The sequence below is a fragment of the Ursus arctos genome, unplaced genomic scaffold (genome assembly GCF_023065955.2).
Source record: "Ursus arctos isolate Adak ecotype North America unplaced genomic scaffold, UrsArc2.0 scaffold_15, whole genome shotgun sequence".
NCBI classification, from domain to species: domain Eukaryota; kingdom Metazoa; phylum Chordata; class Mammalia; order Carnivora; family Ursidae; genus Ursus; species Ursus arctos.
Window position 1 is genome coordinate 57,856,115 of NW_026622819.1, and position 19,963 is coordinate 57,876,077.

Below are 19,963 nucleotides of genomic sequence, written 5' to 3' on the forward strand. Positions count from 1 at the left end.
AAAGAAGGCAAGTTGATTGGAAGACTTCAGGAAACAAGTCTAATGGAACTTTATATTCAAGAAAAAGTTAGAATGAGGGAACAGGTGTTGATTTGGTGGGGGAAATTCTAGAAATGAATTCGGTTTTCAAAATGTCTCATTAAAAGGAGCCCAATCAGGGGTGCCTGGGTGGCTTAGCGTGTTGAACGTCAATCTCTTGGTTTCGGCTCAGGTCATGATCTCAGGGTCATGGGATGGAGCCCCAGTTGGGCCCTGCGCTCAGCATGGAGTCTGCTTCTCTCCCTCTTCCTCTGCCTCTCCCCTATCAGGTGCACACACTCTCTCTGTCATATAAATAAATAAATCCTTTAAAAAATGGGGGAGGGGGCCCAATCACCACACGTGAGCAGCACTGCCGGCGGTGCTCCAGCCCATGAGTCCTCAACAGTCTAAAGCAGAAGTCAGCAAACTCCAGGCCGTGGGCCAATCCTGCCCAACGCCTGTTTTCGTAAATAAGTTTTCATTGGAACATCACCTCCCGCATTCAGTTCCGTATTACCTGTGGCTGCCTCTGCTCCACAGCGTCAGGACTGAGTAGCTGCAGCGTGGCCAGAGAGCCTTCGACACGCGCCAGCTGGCCCTTTACAGAACACATCCGCTGGCTCTGAGCTAGAGCCTAGCAAAGGGCCCAAACCAATAAATACAGATTAAATGGCTGAAAGCGTGCGTGAACATGTGGTCTCTCATTGGGAGAATGACCAGACAGACAGTCTGGTCACCAGGTTCAAGGCAAAGGAGTGAATTAAGCAAACTTTGGGTCAGAGTATTTAAATTTCTAAAGCTCAAGCTAGTAGAAGGTAAAGCAGGGCCATGTATTTAAGGTGGTGGCCAAGGGATCCCCAAAGCCAGGTGTGGTCTCTAGTCAGTGTGGTGAATGCAGATGACCCTTTAGGATCTGGGGGTCACAGTGACATGGACAGCTCCATTGCCGGCCTTTATCCTCAGGCCTGGGGTGGCCTCCAGGCCGATTCCACCTGGTTCAGCAATTGCCTCCTAGCTTCAGATGGCTTCAGGTCTAGCCAACCAGGAACCACAGCCTGTCTCAAACTGGGGATCTGAGAGGAGATCTAGGTGATCAGGGAAAAGGTCTGGGTCAGCTGGGAGTTGCTGGAGCAGGCCTGCAGATGTGCAGCCCACACCCCAGACCCGGAACTGCAGATGCAGGCCTGCAAAGGAGAGTCAAGAGAGACAGACAGCATGAAGCAGGAGAACAAGGGGGACAACAGTGGAAAGGACTCCTAAGCAGACAGTGGGGAGGAAAAGGACACTGCTTGGGAGGAAGAGACCTGATCTAGTTTTCTGGCTGAATAAAATGTGCCATGCTGGAAAGGGCTCACTACGGTGACAGAGAATGAATAGAATGGATCCTTGTCCCTATTCATTAATTCATCCAATGCCTACAGAGCATCCAGTTCTATGCTGGGCATTGAGGTTGAATGCAATAATTTCCCTAGGAGCTCATCATCGGGTGTGGGGCAGGCAAGAAACCAACCGTGTACTCTGTGGTCTATGGTGTAGTGGATGCTGGGAGAGGCGATGTGGTGCTTTGGTGTCGTGGTCAGCATAGAGGAAGCAGAGAAAGCCTGGTTGGGACGAGAGGGACTCCGACGGACCTGCTGGGGTTGGCCTGATGGATACTAAGAAGAGGACAAAGGATGTTCCCGGCAGAAAACAGCATGTGCAAAGCCAGGTCAGGGAGGAGGAGAAAGAGATTTGGAGAACTGTGGGGGGTTTGGTATGGATAGATCATTGCAGAGTGAAGGAGAGATGGTAGGTGAGTACCTTTATGGTCAGACCCTAAAGGCTTTTGAATACCAAAAAGGCTTTCTTTAGAAAAAAAAAATCCACTCGAGGATCTTCAGGAAGGGAAGTCACCTGATGGTGGCAGAATTTCAGAAGAGAATTGACAGGGAATGGGGCTAGAGGAAGGAAGCCAGGGTAGGACAGCATCCCCTCCTTCTAATGTCACCTCCTCAGAGAGGCCTTATATGACCCAACTGACATAGACCCCCTACCATCCCCATCCCTTTAGCTTTGTGGCTTCATAGCACTTATCTCTCCTGATTCTGCATCTATGTGCAAATGTGTTTATTTCTTTTGTCTCTCCTCTCTAGAACGTATGGCTCTGGAAAGTGGAAACTGCCTGTTTTTGTTCACAACTAGAAGAACATCTGACACATGGTAGGCTCTCAAATTGTATCCTGACTCTCTAAGAAATAGAAGACTTAGCTGTGGGCCCGTTTTTATCGGAAGCAGTAGGCAGCTCAGACTTGGGTTGGCCCTGAGGGTGGCGAGGAGCTGCTCTGAAGGTCAGGGAAGTGAGCCCCACACCTGTGATACCCGTACTCCAAGGCTCCGAAGCTACCGACAGGCCGATGGCCCTGCAGAACTCCGCGAACGGGTAACTGCAGAGATCCTTCTGGGTCAGCAGCTCCCGGTGCCTCGGGGCTGGTAGGTTTCTGGTGCCAAGTGCCACGTCAGCATCTTACAACACAAAATGCTGCCAGGGAGGGTGCAATGGGACTGGATAAAATCCCGGATAAAAAATATTGATTAAGCACCACCTATGTGCCAGGCCGAGTTCAACATACACTACCTATGCTAAGCCACAGGGTAGGTATTATTATCCCCATGTAACAGATGAAAAACTGACGTTCAAGATGATTAGGGGACTTCCCAAGATCCCCGAGTAGGGATTGTCAGAGCCAAGGTATTGGAAACCACTTTTGACTCCGATACTTGCGCTCTGTTCTACTCGGCCACAGAAATTGAACTTGCTAATCCCACACCAGACCCAGCGCCCTGAGTTCTGATGGCCTCACCACGGAGTCTTCTCATCTCCGTATGATTAACAGGCCCTTGGCCCTTCCATCCAGAGAGACTCCTCATGACTCCGGAGGAAGGTGCCAAGGATCCTGGGTGGGCAGGCGCAAGTTGGTAAATGAAACGGAGCTTGTTGGGGAGAAAACGCTTTTCCTGTATCCTCTTATGAAGGTGTGTGGAGCCCTGTGAACTAAACAGACAAAAGACAGATTTAACAAGAGAAAAGACAGATTTTTATTTACATGAATATGGGAGTTCACAAAGAAAGTGGCTCAAAGAGGCAGTTAGAATTGGGGCGTATTTATACGCCATCTTAATAGGGGAAGGGGTGGGCAGAAGGACACTTAGAGAAAACCAGTGACCTCTTAGAAGTGGGGGGGGGGGGGGGAGAGAGAGCGCTTACCAGAGCACAAATGACTTTCAGGAAAGATAAATGGGCCCTGAGGAGAATAGATGGGAGATAGGGCCCTTTTTGTGACAATGCCTATTTAGGTGTGAAGTAGAAACTTCTTATCTGGGGTGATAAGAATCAATATTTCCTGGTCGTTCTGGGCGAAGGGCTTTGTGACAATTTTGAGTTCTTTTCTGAAGCAATGCTTTCAGGCAGGTAAGAGATTTCAGGAGCTCAAATGCCTTCTGTTCAAAATAATTTTTATTCCACTGGACCCCTCTTCAGAGCAGTGAGAGGCCCCACTGGGCTCAGAAGCAGAGGCAACATTCAAGGATCCCTGGAAACTGACCTGTGAAACAGTTTGACAAATAAAGGTAATGTACATAGCCTGACCTTCTGGCAATGGCATACGGGTTGGGTTTGTGTTTGGTTTTGTTTTTTGAGCACAGGGAATATGGTAAGGCATGATCTCTCACAGTAAAGTGATGGCAGAGGTTTGGTGAGAAAGCGTGTCCTCTTCTGGCAGAGCTCTCCTTACAGCCACCTTCCTGGGAATGGCTTCGCAGGGCGCGCCAGGGGCGGGGGTGGTCTGCCCTCATTAACCACCACTGCCCTGAAGTCCAGCCCACCTTTCTCCAACTGCCCAATGGCCAACAGTGCCAGGGATTGTGTTTGCGGCTTGGGAGTGAGCTCTGAGGTCTTTAATAATTTAATACAGCTTCTGGCAGACGTCTAAAGGTGCCAGGGACTTAGCTCAAAAGAAGAGGTTGAGAGAAAAAGAACAAAGCAGGCAGGGTTGGAGAGAATGAGTGAAACCTCCCTGGCTTCTGTATTTCTCAGACTGTGGGAGTCTGGCTGAACTCCAGGAGACGTGAAGGGTCAAAGTCTAAGCCAGGGTTTATGTTACCGTAGACATCACAGCTTCTAAGAGTTTGAGAGGGGGAAACTCCTGAGGAGGCATGAGGCCAGCCCTCGGCTTCTTCCCTCATCAGGACTCATTTCCCTAAACCAGGTGGCGCACCCACGGTTGCCCCCCAGCCTCCATCTTACCTCCCTGGCTCTCCTGACACATGGCCAACTCCTTGCCATCCTCTGGGGATCAGCTTCAATGTCACTTCTCAAAGGGACATTCTAGGGTCACTCGAAGTTGGCCAACCCCCTCTCTAATCCCTGTTGTTATTACCTGCTCATTTCCTCCTGAGCTTTTGTCACAGGTTGTAGGTAAAAAGGCTTCTCATTTCTTGTCTCTCTCCACCTCTAAACTATGAGCTTCCAAAAAGGAAGGACCAGGTGTGAGTCAGCAATGTTCCACCAGTGCTTTGCACAGTGCCTTGCACGGTACGGGTAGGGATTCAGTACTGTGGATTCTCAGAATCGCTGAGCCAATGAAACAGGAGTTCTGCCCTATAAGATCAGCCCTCAAGTGTTAGACCCAAGACGGAGTACCTGGGGAGCTTACGAGAATTCGATTTCCCAAGCCACACTTCTTGAGATTCCCATGCAGTAGTAGGTCAGGAGAGAGGCCCAGGAGTGTGCATTTCATCTGGGCAGACCACACTTTGGGACCTGCTGCCCTGACTGCATGGTTTTTTTCTCCACTGCAGAGACAGGGCCAAGAAAGACATGTTCACCACTTGCCATTTCTTTTCCTTCCTGGTCCTTTAAGTACATAAAGTCCAAAAGTTTATGCATGGGAGTTCAGGGAGTTGTGAAGAAAGGGAGAAGGCATGTACTTATTATTATTAGAAATTAGAAGGAAATACTGAAGTTAATAACGCACTACTATTACCCAGCATACAGGTGGTGGTGTTTGTGTGCATTCGGTGGCTCAGCAGACTCACCCACTGCGTGGCCAAGGCGCTGACCTTGGTATTGGGGATGCACCGACTAATCAGAGCTCAGGGAGCAGCCTGTTTAGTGATGGAGACAGGCAGGTCAGTGATGTGTTGAGAACAGTAAAAGCCAACAAGAATAACATGTGAGGGCAGCTCCAGGATGGAGAAGGCAGCAGAGGCGGCGGCATCAGAATCAGGCTTGTTTAGCTGGGGCTGGGCTGGGAAGAGGGACTAGGAGAGGGCCAAGATCAGCACCAGTTAGCAATGACCTCAGTGCAGAATCCATTTGGGAGCAAGCAGCAAGAGACCTGTCCGGACAGCTGGACAGCGTTTTCCAGAGTTCGCCTTGACCTGCTCAGGGGTTACAAATGCCAGCCTACAAGTTCCATCCAGGCCACGGCAGGGTTTTCTCTTGCCTGTCCGGGGTTTAAGAGTTTTAAATTGGAATGTTTTTAGGCAAAGAACTCTCCTGCTTGCTGTGGTCCCCACCATGCCTTACACTGAACCTTCTTCTTATGTCAAGTTAGCTGCCCAGCCCCAGAAGGCAGTTAGAGCTGCAGCTCTTTCTAGGAGAGGGGCTTCGAGAGAAAACAGAAATCAGAGTAGGAATTGGATCCCCTCTGGGTTTTTATGAAGATCAGTCTGGTGATATGTGGTAGACAAAATATAATCAGAAACTGAAAGAATAGCCAGGAACTTCCTCATTAGCCTGGCCCAACTGTTCTTGACTTCTTGACTCTATACCCTCAATATACATTTATTTATGTACTTAGAAATCACATACATGTCTCATGTCTTAATACAGTATGGGTGCAAGTAATGATTCTACACCCAACTCTGATGTGTGGGTTTTTCCCCCACACCAGCAAGCAATCAAAAAACACCAGTTGGGTGTCCTATAATTCAACTCAATTCTGACACCATCTCCTTGGAGAGAGGATCAGATCCCGTAGGTTAAGGGCTCAGTCCCACCAGACTGCCCTCACCCCCAACTTCAGATGCCAATCACAAATACAGTTTGTTACCTGTGCTTCTGACCAACTGGCTGTAGATCAGAGGTTCTAAAGATCCCCTCCTCGGGTTTCATTAATTTGCTAGAAAAGCTCACAGAGCTCAGAAATATTTTACTTACTAGATGACCGGTCTATTACAAGGGATAGAACTCGGGAATTGGCAGATAGAAGAGAGGCACAGGGCAAGGGCTGGGCAAGAGTGTAGAGAGGCCATACCCTCTCCATGCCCACCACTCTCCTGCCACCCCTACGTGTTCACCAGCGCAGAAGTTCTCTGCACCCCGTCCTTTTGGGATTTTATGGAGGCTTCGTTACTTAAATGCGATTGATTGGGTCATTAGCCATCCGCGGTTGATTCCACTCCCAGCCGGTCTGCTCACCCTGGAAATAGGGGGTGGAACTGAAAGTTCCAATCACGTGGTAGTCTCCCCTGGCAACCAGCCCCCATCCTTAGGTGACCCCTGGGGCATTCCAAAAGTGACTACATTAACATAACAAAAGATATGATATCAAGCTCTTCACCTGAAAAATGCCCAGGGCTTCAGCTCTGTGCCAGTCATAAAGACAAAGGCCAACTACAGACTTCATATTATAAATCACAATACCACAGCTAAGACCTAGACAGAAGGAAGAATTTAAATGGACTAGCTAAGGATAAAATAACACTACTTTTAATGATTTTATATTGTTAATCACACAAAAACACCTTTTCACCGAAAGGAATTATTATGAATGCTAATGTTTTTAGTGAGTGCGATGTGGTTGATAAGTTTTATTATGTTTGTGCTATCTGCAAATTAACATTTTGCAGTTCAATATTTAGAAGATCTGGTTTTAAGTGCAAATTATTTTGATACTTGACTCTTAACAGCTTTCAGAGTTGAAAAAAGACACCTCAGTAAGGTGCAGATATCCAAATGAAAAAAGTGCTTCATTGGCTGTGCTTACTAAAATATTAATGTTTCAGTCTTTCTCACCAATTATACGAAAGCTTTTGTTTAAATTCAGCTGGTAAATTCCACCTACTCTGATGTCCACCAGTTGTTCTTGCAAACGTATCAATTGTGTTTTTTATAGTTTTCACCAGAAGGTTTGAAAACCACTCCAACTCTTCATTTGGAAGTTGTTTAATTATGTTGGGCATTAGGTAGGCCAAGTGTCAACACGACCATTTTCTTGCTGTTGGCCTCTGCATTATTAATGCTATCTTCTGGAAGTAGTCTCTCCCAGTGGGACTCGTTTTTAAGCCATGTGTCCATTTCTTCAGGGTTTATTTAGTGAAAACAAATAATAAATCCATTTAACCTGGCCCACCGGCCCTGCAGAAAGTCAAGTTACATGGAAAGCAAAGGAGTGGGTGCCAAGCTCTCCAAGTTTGGAGCCCCTGCTCCGTCTCAGGCCAGTGTGGCCAGGCTGTTAGGTATGTGACCTTGGTATATGACCTCAGATGGTCTGACTGACAGAGCAGTGAGGGGCCAGTACCTATCCCAAGGTAAATACTAGAAAATACAGTATCTTTCCCATTGTTTGAAGCCCTAGAAATCCTCATATTCTCTCCCCACACTTCAGTGACCTCATCTTGCACAGGGCCTCGTGTTTGCAGGCCTCGTTTTGGAGACCCCAGTCTCCAAGGTGAGGAGATATAGAGGAGACAACTGAGAAGGTGTCTGAGGTAGGGATCGTTCAGGTGTTGATGGAGGGCAGGGAATAAGGAGATCCAGGTTGTGTAGAGTTTCCAGCTGGGACGGCGGGTTGGGGGGTCTCCAATCTGATAGGCAGCATCTCCGGGGAAGCCCAGGTGCGCGGTAGCCTAGTCCCACCTTGGCCTCCCGGGCCAGAGGAAGATCCAAAGGCTGGCTCTGTCCTCTGCTTCACTTGGACTCTGTTCCTCTGTCTGACCCACTCCCACCCCAAATCACTGAACAGACCTGTGAGGTAAGCAGCTAACTCAAAATCCTAAGACCTGGGTTCCAGTCCATACATGGTAGCTGTGTGACTCTGGGCACATCTTTCTCATCTGCAAAATGAGAATAAAGGAACAAACTTAACTCCCCAGGATTATAATGAGGCTCACATGAGACAAGACACAGGCAAATGTAAAAGCTTGGAAAACTGAGGAGCACCATATACACGTATGGTGTGATTATGATTTATTAGCATCTCGTGTGCCTGGTGATCGATGCACCAGGCAAGGCGTACTCCCTCACTCCGGCCTTTGTTTTTCTGGGACACATTCTAGGACGGTGTGTAGCCACGTGGTGTAGGAGGTGGACACCAGGCTGAGTAACCCATGGGCAGTATGTCAGCATAGCTGAACATCCTGAAATACCACTGACCTCAGGCGTCCTCAGAGTGGAAGCTAGGTGGCCTGAATGATGCAGAGGGTTCTGGAGCCAAGGAGCAAGGCCAGGACCACTGGAGCAGGACTTGGCTTCCATGGAAACTCCCCCACTTATGATAGAGATGATACATATGATAAATTAATGATAGATATAGATACTTAGATAGGTGGAGGGTTGGACAGAGAAGTACAAACATGAGAAGATACTAACAGCAGGATAAAAAGAACTCAGTGAGCACCTGTTATGTGCCAGGTAGTTTCAGGTATGCCCTCACACCTGTCACTGCTGAATTCCTCAGCAACGCTTCGGGAAATCATCCTCTCCGTTTGTCAGAAAGGGAAACAGGTCCAAAGAGGTTTAAGTATCTTGCCAAAAGCCACCCAGCCGGCCCATGTTCTTTCATCTAAGTCTCACTGTGCCCGCCTCAGAGGACACCGCACAGCCACCCCCCTACCCCCAGTGCTCTGTATTGTCTTTGTTACTTTTGAGCCTTTGTTTTCTGTGAGCACATCTTGGAAAGTCTGAGAAAAGCCACAAAGCAGTTTCCATTCACTGAGCACCCGAAACCAGCTCCTGAGCCATTCCTGTTTCAGCCGCCTTCAAGGTTCCCAGGTGAAAGTGAGGAGGCCTCTCAGGAGAAATCAAAGAGCTTTCTCTTCAGGAGCACAGAAATGCTTGCAAGGCGGGCCAGGCTCTGGGGCACACTAAAAAAACTGGTTTGGAGCCAGAGGCTTCTATGGGACACCGCACGCTGACACCCACCCTCTGACACCCACCCGCTCCATCCTACCTCCTTTTGTCCCTTACAGCCTTATTCAGTCCCTGTCTTACTGCTCCCTGTCTCACCACCTTCTCCCCTGCAAGACTGGCGGGGGGTCTGGGCAGGGGCTCGGCCATGATGTGCCTCAGGGGGGGCTTCTTGCTACAGCCTCTCCTCTCTCCCAGGCCCCTCCATCGGAGTCCCCGCTCCTGGCTCTCTCAGGGTGCAAGGCCAGGACTCCAGGGAATTCCTGGTGCCTTCCCGTGGTTCTGGAGCGAGGCGTGAGTTTCGGGGCCACTGGCTGTGGTGACTGGGAGAACTTAGGGGTCTGTGCACACTGTTGGAGCCCTTCTGTTAGGAGGTTTGATTAGCTATGGAGGACGGATGGCCCTAAAGGGACTTCGCAGGCAGTTAAAGAACCCTCTGTGTGAGGGACAGGGACGGTGAAAGAGGAGAGATGGAGAAATCTAGCCAGATTTTTCCCAAAGTCCCTCCCACCTCTTTCTGAGCTGGCCTCCTCAGCCTCTATCCTCCATTCCTTTGGCCCCTATATCTCTTTTGAAAACTTCCCAGTCTGGAAAGCATGATGGCCTCAGATCTACAAGTCTCCTTGTACATAGACTAGGCTTTCTGTTGATTCCAAAGGTTCCCTTAAAACGCCCAAGGAATCAGAATTTTAGAAACGGTCAAGTTCTGTCTTCAGGATGGGAAGCTAAAGACTAGAGAGGTAAAGTGGCTTTGCCCAAAGCCCTACATGCTGCTAAGTCCTGTTCCATGAAACCAGGATAGAGGCGCCTTAAAATTCAGAGCCCAGGACTCATCTTCCAGGCATGGTGGGTGGAGGTCACCCACTGTATTTCACTTCCATGGGTCTTTGATCTCCAGATTCTTTTCTGGCTGTGGTCCAGCCAGCTGAGACACCAACTGAGACACCAGCTGAGACACCAACTCAGAATCAAAGCCCTGGCAGCCAGTAGCCATAGCAGCCAGTAGCCATAGCAGGAGCTGGGCGATTCCCACAGACACCTCTACCAGGTCAGGGCTCCACCCGAGGGAGGAGCTGCGGGACGTTCCGCCCACTTGTCTGCCTAGCCAGTCTTGCAGCTCTGTCTTCCCCATGGGGAGAGCCACTCCATCAGAGAGTGGCCGCGTGCCTGCATCCAGGGGGTCAGGGCTGAGGATGAGGAGACTCTCAGGGACCCAGAAGACCATGTTTTGCCTGAATGCCCAGCCTGAAGGCCTGAAGGACCTGCCCTAACAGAGCCTCGGCAGCATCCTGGTAAGAAAACTGCTGGCCCCTCCAATACTTGGAGGGAGGAAAGGGAAGGAAGTTCAGATACAAACCCTGCTGGGAGCGAGGGGAGGCGGCTGGGCCAAGGATTTGCTGAGCCCCTGCTTTGTATCAGGTCTCATCACTGTCTGAAGAACTATTGATTACCATCCCATTTTATAGTGGAGGAAACTGAAGCTCAGGGAGAAGTAACACAATCTGAGTCAGTGCCAAGTCAGGATTAGAGCTCTCCTGTCTAGCCCTAGAGCCGCAGGAGCTCCTTGCTCTCCACACTGCCGACCAGGGCCCACACCCCACAACTTCACCTGCTGTGATTTTCTTAAGGAGGCTCCCGTGGCAAGAATACCTCTCCTCGCCTCAACTAATTTGGGCTCCACTCCTGCTTCCCAAGAAACGATTCTGTCTATGCGGAAGTGACGGAAGTCAGGGGAAGTCTGCCTGAGTGGGAAGGAGGCTAAAGCATGACATGTTTGGGGTTCACTGTCTATGTGATGGAGATTCTGGGAGTGGGAATGGCAATGTGTGCATATTGTAATTACCTCTGCTTCTCAGAGCCAATCCAGAAGAAGCTGCCATCTGCCACCAGGGTGACCCTGAAGTCCTGTGTCCGACCCTGTCCTTCCTGAGGTGATGCCAAAATGAGTGCCCTCAGAGGGACACCGCCGTCAGCTCATACCCTGGATGGCAGCGTAGGGTATAGGAAGAGCTTGCACTTTGGGCTCTCATGGTCGTAGTGGGATCACTGAAGTCCCCATGGAAGATGTCAAAGGGAGGGAGAATGAAAATTAATATTTATTGAATGCTTTCTGTTCCCATTTCGCAGATAGGAAAGCCCAGACTCTAAAAGGTTAAATGACTCAGGTGTGTCCACCCAAAGCTCAAGCTTTTCTCCTAGGAGAGGAGGGATCTTGGCAGAGAAACCCGCAGAGTCAAGTAAAAGTTCCTAGGCTGCCCCTACTCAGGAGCCTCCAGAGACCGTCTGAGTACATGTCCCCTGTAGGTGGGAAGGGCTAGATGCAGCTGGACTCGCCAGGTCCCCTGTGGCTGTGGGGACAGCCCTCAGGGCACTCCCCTCTGGTGGCTCAGTACGTGGCTTGGCCAAATGCCATTCCCAGTGTCTGTCTCAGCCCTGGGGGCTGGAACCTTCACTCAGGCAGGCAGATACACGAGTCATCACTTGATGGTTGGCCCCTCTGCCGTGCGGGGTGAAGGCACCAGCGCAGTTGCTACTGGGGACACAGTGCGGATGCAGCACTCTATCTCAGAGGTGGGTTTGGTGTAAGAAGGACCAGGGTCAGGTGGAATCCAATTCGCTTTGGGAGCTGGGGCCCTCTTCCCAGATGCAGTGCAAAGAACAGCGGCCTAGAAGACCTGGATTCAAATCATGGCACTTAATTGCTGCGTGGCTTTGGCCAAATCCCTTCACCAATCTGAGATTCTAGAAATTAACACCTACGGGGCCCTATGGTCATGAGAATTAAATGCGACTAAGCACCAAGCACAGAACCTAGGGGGCATCTAGGGGGCTTCCTCTTCTTCTCTTTTCTTCCTTAATAAAATGAGACATGCTCAACAACCTAACCATAGCAAGTGGGGTTACATGGGGTCATCTTTCCAGGTCTGGTGTGGACAAAGCTTTTCAGAGACAAGATTCCTTGGAGCAGATTCAGAGGCCCAGGCCCCTAACATAGGGAAACACGATTCAATAGAGCCCTAACACAGAGAAACACGATTCAACAGGAGTCTTGGAGCTGAAGCTAGATTGTTCTCCAACTTGCCCAATAAAATTCAATTTCCTAAAGGAGGAGGAAGGATTTAGGAATATCCCAAAATGAGAATGAAGCTAATTCAGAACAGACTAGGAAGAAGTCACAGATGGCCATGGGCTAGAGGGGAGACAGAGCATAAGTGTGTAGAAGAGTGTCGGTGGGCGAGTCTCCCTATCTTTGCCCAGCATCGGGGGGGGGGGGGGCACCTTCCTTTGTTCACCTGGCAAATGCAAACACTTTCTTCAAGAATCTAATGGTCTTCTCTACGACTTCCATCCTGGCACTGTCCCACCCGTCCCCAGTGGAGTTGACCACTTGCTTCCTTTGCACACCATGTATCCTTTGCCTCAGTCCCTGTTATAGGACAGTCACAGGAAACGCTGTGTCGCTTCACTGCTTACAGTCCTTTCTCTCACTAGAAGGGAGCTCTGGTGATGCCTCATACATGTCCGATTCCCAGGAGGAGCTTGTTAAGCCTTTGGAAAATTGAATGAAGGGAGGGGAGGGCATGGGAGCCATTCCCTGGACCCTGTTAAACTCGAGGCTGGGGACGGGGGAATGGACAGAGACTGGGAAGATGAACTAAAGGAAGAAGGCTTGACTATGATCACTGGTGGACTGACAATGCTGACTTATCAAAAAGATGAGAAGGAAAGGGCTGAGGAAGAGAAATATGGCAGTGCAGACTTCCAGGAGCTTACAAAGTGCAAAGATGTTCATTACTGATTTTGTAACAGTAAAAAATGTGGAAATAACTTAGTACCATACACAGGACGTGTATTATATAAATGCTGGTACATTGATCTTATGAAATACCTTGAGCCACTAGAAAGAATGAGGCAGATCTGTAGGAACATTGGGAAAGAGCGTGTGTCATGGGGCAGCGGTTAGAAGTGAGTGGGTGAGCTGGCCTGGATTCAGGTCTGTCCCGCACCTGCTCTACAACCTTGGGACTGTTTCTTATCCTCTTGAAGCCTCAGTTTTTTCATTTGTAAAGTGAAGAGAATGGTAGTAATTACCTGGATGAGTTGTAAGGGTTTCTGAGGTTCTCAGCAGAGTGCAAGCATGCGCTAAGTATTTAATGAATGTTGGCTATTGTTGTTAAGCAAAAAAGTAAATGCCAAAAAATACATATATCACCCCAATTTTACTTTTTAATTCTTTTCTTCATATAGATACACATGTATATAAATATACAATAATATATGCTTAGAATACATAACTGTTAGGAGACAACTGATTGAGGTGTGAGACTAGACAGAAGTGAGGAAGAGGCAGTTTTTTTTTTTTTTTACACTTTATTTTTTTAGGGAAATTTTGGGCTTACAACAAAATTGAGCCCCCTACCCCACCCCATGCACAGCTTCCCCACTATCACATCCCCTCCCCCAGAGTGGTACATTTGTTAAACTGATGAACCTACATTGACACATCATTGGGACTTACACTTTTAATATTACGTTTCTATCTTGTTTTCATTTCTACAATGAGTGTGTATTTGTTTTCTAAGTAAAATTAATATTAGTTGATTAATGGCTAAATGGCACCTTAAGCCCCAGAATGCCCAGACTCTTGAAAGTGGCCTGGTTCACAGAGGAGGGGGTGATCCACCCTGGGGCTGCCTGCCTCGGCACAAGGCCCGAGCCGCACCCGAGAACCCCCACTCTGCTGTCACCAGCATGACAGGTCACAGGCTCACCTGTCTGGCTGCTGGCTACTCTCTCAGGGGGAACATCTGACAGGCGCTCCCAAGCCTGAGGAGACCAGGCCCCCGGGCCATGTCTTCCCTGACCGTCCTCACGCATACACGATGCTCACCCACCCAACCAGCCGAACGGCTTCAGAGCACCCAGGGAGCAGGTCTGGGAGGTTGGGAGAGCAGCCAGTATCACGGGTGCGAGGCTGCCATCCCTGGGCTCAAGTCTCCTCTGATATTCAGTAGCACAGTGACCTTTCTGTGAGCCCGTTTCCTCATCACAATACGGGATTAACCTGCCCACCTCACAAAGGCATGGTGACAGTGGAGTGAGAAGATCGCTGGGAAAGTATCTAATGTATTCCTTGGAACAGGGAAGGTTCTTGGGAAGTTTGTTTATTATTGGGAAGTTTCCATTTCCTGTCTACATGACCTGCTTAACAGGCCTAGACCCTTGGATAAATGGCACTGCCGGGGTGACTGCATAGCTGGGGGTGTCCTTCCTGGCAAAGTCAGGATAAGGACAGTCTCGGGGCTCTCCAGATACACAGGCCAGGATGAACTGGCTGCATTTCTGGTGCTGGTGAGCCACTCTCTGAACAAGGTGTCAGCCTTTATTTGGGTTGGATTTAAAATGTGATCCTGCAAAATGAAGTCATTCCTGGACGGCATGCAGGGACCAGGAGCTATGAGGCTGCTCCCCACACATTCTGAGAAAACACTGCGGCTGATGACCCACAGGATGGAGGTGGGCTTGCAGCAGGTGAGCCCTTTGGGTCACCTCTCCCACCTTGTTTCCCCAGGCGATTTCTCCTTTGGTTCCTCTTTGTGTGAGCGCCTCATCAACATGAAAAACAGTCTCCACTTGACCTTCATGTGTCTGAGTCTCTTCACTCCAAGGTGAGTTTGCTGCCTCACAACGACCTTGCTCTGAATTGCTTTGCATATATGCACGAAGTAGGAAGGGCGGCGGGTCCTCCTACCTACCATTGGCAAGATAAAGCCTAGTCCATCCACCTCCCTGATACACCCAGACAACACAACTTCCTGCCACGCATTGTATCTGGAGAACTCACGCTTCCGAAATGGGCATAGATGAATGAACCCCTTGTGTTTTTTCTAAAGACGACTTGAAGGGTTTCCCAAAGTACCTCGATATTCTGATGTATGGCAAATGGGTAATAAAATGGAGTGGGATAGGGCCATATTAACTCAGCAGCTAGAAATCAGAGATTTCTCTCTGGGAGAGTCACTGCTGGTCCATGGGCACCACACGTACACACACACAGGCAAACACAAGCTCCAGTTTATGTGTGTACACGCTTTGTCACACATAAATAAGCACATGCACCAACACCCGTTTTCTTTTCCAGGATATGTATCCAGGGGAATCAGTTCAACGTCAAGGTCAGCAGAAGTGACAAGCTCTCCCTGCCCGGCTTTGAGAATCTCACAGCAGGATATAACAAATTTCTCAGGCCCAATTTTGGCGGTAGGTCATCCTTTTTGTCCAGGACATCAGTTCAAAAGGACAAGAACAGAGGCAATATGCAGGGGAGGGTTTCAGGGGATTTTAGTTGCCTCCATTTTCTGGTCTGCCACCTGTTAAGGATGAGCAATGATGGATGAGGACAGCCAATGATTGTCACACTACTTTGAAGAACGTGCTTTGCCTCTCAACCTGTGGGAAAAGAAATCCTCTTCCCTGCTGAGGAGGTGACCAGAGCCTCTAACAATCTCTCACACACGGTCTTCCTTCTGCCCCCACCTCCAGTGTCATTATTTAAGGAACTCGCCGGGGCCACACCACCTAGCCTTCCAGCTTTCAGCCTGGTCACTGAAGGCTAACCCCAAACTGTGCTACCTGTAGGACTTGCCTGGGTCCTTTGCCTGCTCAGAATACCTGCCTATGTCCCAGCGTCCTCGGCATAGAGTCCAGAGCCCCTTGGCACACCAGGCTTTCCCCGCCCGGCCTCTGTCCACCAGTCTTGCCTGCCCCAACTCCTCCCGCCCTGCCCTGACAGGAGCACGCCCCAAACGCTCCCTGACCCCCTTGGCTTCCCCGGTCTCCGTGCCTATGCTGATACTGTTTATCAGCTGAGAATGGCTTCTTCCAACTTGATTCCCTGGCAAAATGCCCATTTTTCACGTCTGAGATCAAAGGCTTTCTCCTCTGAGAAGGCAGCCCTGATTCCTTTAGGCCCCATCTCCATTGTTCATACTTTGTTCTGAACATACTTCCAAATCACAGTCATTACGGGGCAGCACCATCATTGCCACTGGTTTGACATCTCTCAGCTTTAGGCCGCAGCCCCTTGAGGGGGTCTTGCTTTATCTGCCTCACTAACACCAGCAGCAGCTCAGCGCTTGGCGCACAGCAAGTCGTCAGCTGGTATTTGTTGACAGCATGAGGCAAGGAGCGAGGGAATGAGACCAGTCCCATACCTCCTCCCAGGGTCTCGGTCTCTCTGTTTATAAAATGCGAGATTGACCGAAGTGGATGCTAGTGTCTCCTTACGTAAAACAGAAAGTGGTAGAAAGAGACTTGGAGTTAAACAAACCTCCATTTGGCTCCTGTCTCTACTGCTTGCCAAGCGCCTTAGCTTTCTAAGCCCCCTTTCTGTAAAATGGGGATGTATCTTCCACCTCACGGAGGGGACTGATGGAGATGCAGTGGGTGAACATGAAGCATGGCGCCTGCCACCTCATCGGGGTGCATGGGTCTATTTTAATCCCCTTCCCTTCCTTCCTGCTCCTCCCCTCACATGATAAAAGTCTCTGGTCAAATCTAGGATTAGTGGGTTAGTCCAGGTCCTCTGAGGAGCAGACACCAAAAGGTGATTATCCATGCGAGATATTTATTGGGGCAATATCTATGACAGCACGTGGAGTGGGAAGAGAGGAAAGCTGACCGTGGGGGAAGGGAGAGGGAGGGCAGGAAGGTTGGGCAGAGGTATCTTAGACTATGGTGCAGTTCTGTGTGTGTTTGGAAAGGCCCCTAGGGAGAATTTGAGCCCAAGTTCCCATCAGAGGAGTCTCCTGTCTCTGTGCCTTCCAGGCACAGTGTGCCTTCGTATCCTCACCACACTCAGTCACTGGTGGGACGTCAGCCCGCGGGAAGCATGGCCTCAGAGCAAGTGTAAATATTTCAGAGCACAGCAGCTGGGCCAATGACACTCACCTCAGTTGGAGATCAGAGAGACCATTTTCACAGCCACACAATAAAGATTTGAGGTCCTTAAGTTAACAAACCTAGGAAGGCTTCAAGCTCCCCTGGTCTTCCCAGGCCCGGCTGAACACTAATGACAACCATATGAGTCTGTACACCCTGGTTAGGTCCAATTTCTCTGACTTCCAAACCCCAAACAGACCAGGATACTGCCCTTCTTGCTGCCTGCTCACACGTTCTTGGGCAAAGTGCCCATTCTGAACCTGGGGGGACCCAAGGAGTGTGAGGCCCAGATCCACCTGGGCCGAAACGGGGGCAAGGGGTTCTTCGTCAAAAAGAGAGGAAGGCACAAGCCCCAACACCTTGGCAATCCGTCTCTGAAAGGAACCACCATTTATGTGGCAGCCTGGAGTTCCGTGGGGCGCCCGTGTTCTCTGTAATGTCTGTCCCCCCAGACTCTAGGTCCCTGAGATCCTTAAGAGACAAGACCTCCAAAGGGTGTTTCAGGGAGTGAGGGAGCCAGAGCGCAGGTTTGTAAGCAGGCCCTAGGAACGCTGTCCAGGAACCAGCTTTGACCTCTTTCCTAGGAGGAAGCTGCCCTCTGGTGGCACAGCTCACTCTTATAACTCAAGGGGACGAAAGCAAGTTCTGGTCCATAAAGAAGCCAACTGAAGGACTAGCTGGAAACAAACCACACAGAAAGCACAGCAGAGTGGAACTTCTGTGCGTGTTCTTTTTTCCACGTTTCTCGGGGAGAGCAAATAACACTGACCCACTGCCCACTGTGCTCCAGACACTGAGACATAGATCCTGGAACCTTCCCAACCCGACCCTCCAGAGCAGGCAGAGTAGCTCTCTCTCACAGGTGACAAACTGTGGCACAAAAAGCTTTAGCAATTTGCTCAACGCCACACAGCTACGAAGTGGTGAGCGCGAGATTCAAACACTCTGACTCCAAGCTCCTTTTCTTAAGTTCTGCCTGGAGGGACAGAAAGCCACTTAGCAAGATGCTCCTTCAGGTCTATCCTCAAAGACCTCCCATTCTTCCACCAAATATCCACACCAAGTATTAGCTGAATTATTTTTAATTGCATTGGTTCTAAAACTCCATTTCCAAATTCCTACCTACATTCTTATAGCTTGGTTTCCTTCAGTTAATAATTAGTCTGATTCCTACCAATTAGATGGTTTTAAGCTTCCTTTGAATTCCACCTCTCCTCTTCCTGGTTAATCCATTGTCACCGTCCCCTGAGGCACCCCTACTTATTTATTGCAAGTGAAAGCTATTGCAGCTATTAACCTGGTGAGTAAATTTGTTCCTTTTCCAGAATTAGCCAGGATTATGGAGGTGATGGGGAAGAGAAGGCAAATGCCATTTAGTGAACTTCTATTATTATGTGACAGACACAGTCCTGGGACTTTGTACAGATAATTGTTTTCGAGCACCTTCTTCACACATATTTCCTCATGCCACCACCCTGCAAAGAAGCTGCCACTTGCTAATGTCATTCAACCCTCTCCACGACACTAGCATTATCCCTACTCAAAGGTGAGAAAACTGTAGTTCTGAAAGATTCAATAACTTCTCCCAGCTGTGAACTCCCATCCTTCTCACCCCTGGGCTTTTCTTTCACATCTCCAGTCTGAGGTGAAACAGACTGCCCTGGCCCGGCCTCTGAGAATGGTGGCTCCAAGGCCTCTGTCTCAAGAGCTGAGACCAGCGCGCTCAGGAGTTTGGCCTGAGGCCCAATATCTGTATACCAGCTCACAGGGGAAAGATTCTGGAATTCTAAATAGTTTAGGCTTCCTGGAGAGTAGAGGAAGAGGAGGTGAGCAAGAGCTCAACCATGAGCAGTCTTGAATGCCATCTGTGGTAAATGTACTTACTTGAGGGGACGAAAAAAAGATCTCTGTGCACAAATTTCCAAATCTCGTACTACATTTCTCAAATGATTTGTCTCTTGCAAGCACCATTGGAAAAATCCTCCAGTAAGAAGTAGCAAATACCACCACGTCCTTTAAACTACACACTCACGAACACAGTGTGGTCTCTCTTACATATTAGGCTATTTATATGTTTGTGCATTTTTTATACAAAAGTTTTTCATACTTTCTTTTCATTCTACATAGTGATTCCTCCTGACAAGGGGAGGACAGAAATTTACCTTTCACTTTATGTACTTCTAGAGTGGTTAAAATTTTCCAATAGGCCAGTGTTACTTTAGCTACTAAAGTAGCTTCTAATTTTTAAAACACTGTGCTGAAGTAGCATGTTTGGTGTTTCTATGTAAGTTCTTCCGATGTTTTGCTTCATTCTTAGGAGAACCAGTTCAGATAGCACTGACTCTGGACATTGCAAGTATTTCTAGTATTTCAGAGAGTAATATGGTAAGTGTGGCCCCTTCATCTTCCACCTGAGGAGTCCTTCTTGTGTTTTATGGGAATGCACTTTCTAGCTCCTGAAAAACAGAACAGAGACCCACAGCCCCCAGGTACTTGGAATGGCAGAAGCTGGAGACCTATCCCAAAACTCAGGATAGCAGAAGATTCTTGTAAAATAGATCTTCTGAGTATCAGAGGGAAAGTGGATTCAAGGGCCAGGAGGGAAAAGATGAGGGAGTTGAGTGGGTGCATTTGAAGCCGGGGAGAGAATGAAAGGACAGTGGGGAAGCCTGAGTATCTCGTGGAGCCTCCCAGAGCGGAAGAGAAGCTAAGCTGATGAAAACCGACAATCACATAGCTGCTTTCCACCATCCTGTCACTTAAGAGAACCCATTAAAGACAAAGTGACACTAAAGGCAGCTTGCCAAGGGGGCCTGCTGTGCATTCTGGGTA

At 49.1% G+C, this 19,963-nt stretch overlaps 1 protein-coding gene across 1 annotated transcript in view; it reads left to right on the forward strand.

Moving 5' to 3' along the window:
* Nucleotides 1–2,151: 2,151 nt before the first annotated feature.
* The window catches only part of GABRP (gamma-aminobutyric acid type A receptor subunit pi), a 28,848-nt gene continuing 11,036 nt past the window's right edge, over nt 2,152–19,963 (forward strand). Inside the window, exons 1-5 of the mRNA XM_026510665.4 lie at nt 2,152–2,220; nt 3,539–3,627; nt 14,763–14,859; nt 15,333–15,451; nt 19,449–19,516. Of these exons, the coding sequence (XP_026366450.3) occupies nt 14,807–14,859; nt 15,333–15,451; nt 19,449–19,516 (240 nt within the window). The 5' untranslated portion in view covers nt 2,152–2,220; nt 3,539–3,627; nt 14,763–14,806. The remainder of the gene's footprint in view (nt 2,221–3,538; nt 3,628–14,762; nt 14,860–15,332; nt 15,452–19,448; nt 19,517–19,963) is intronic.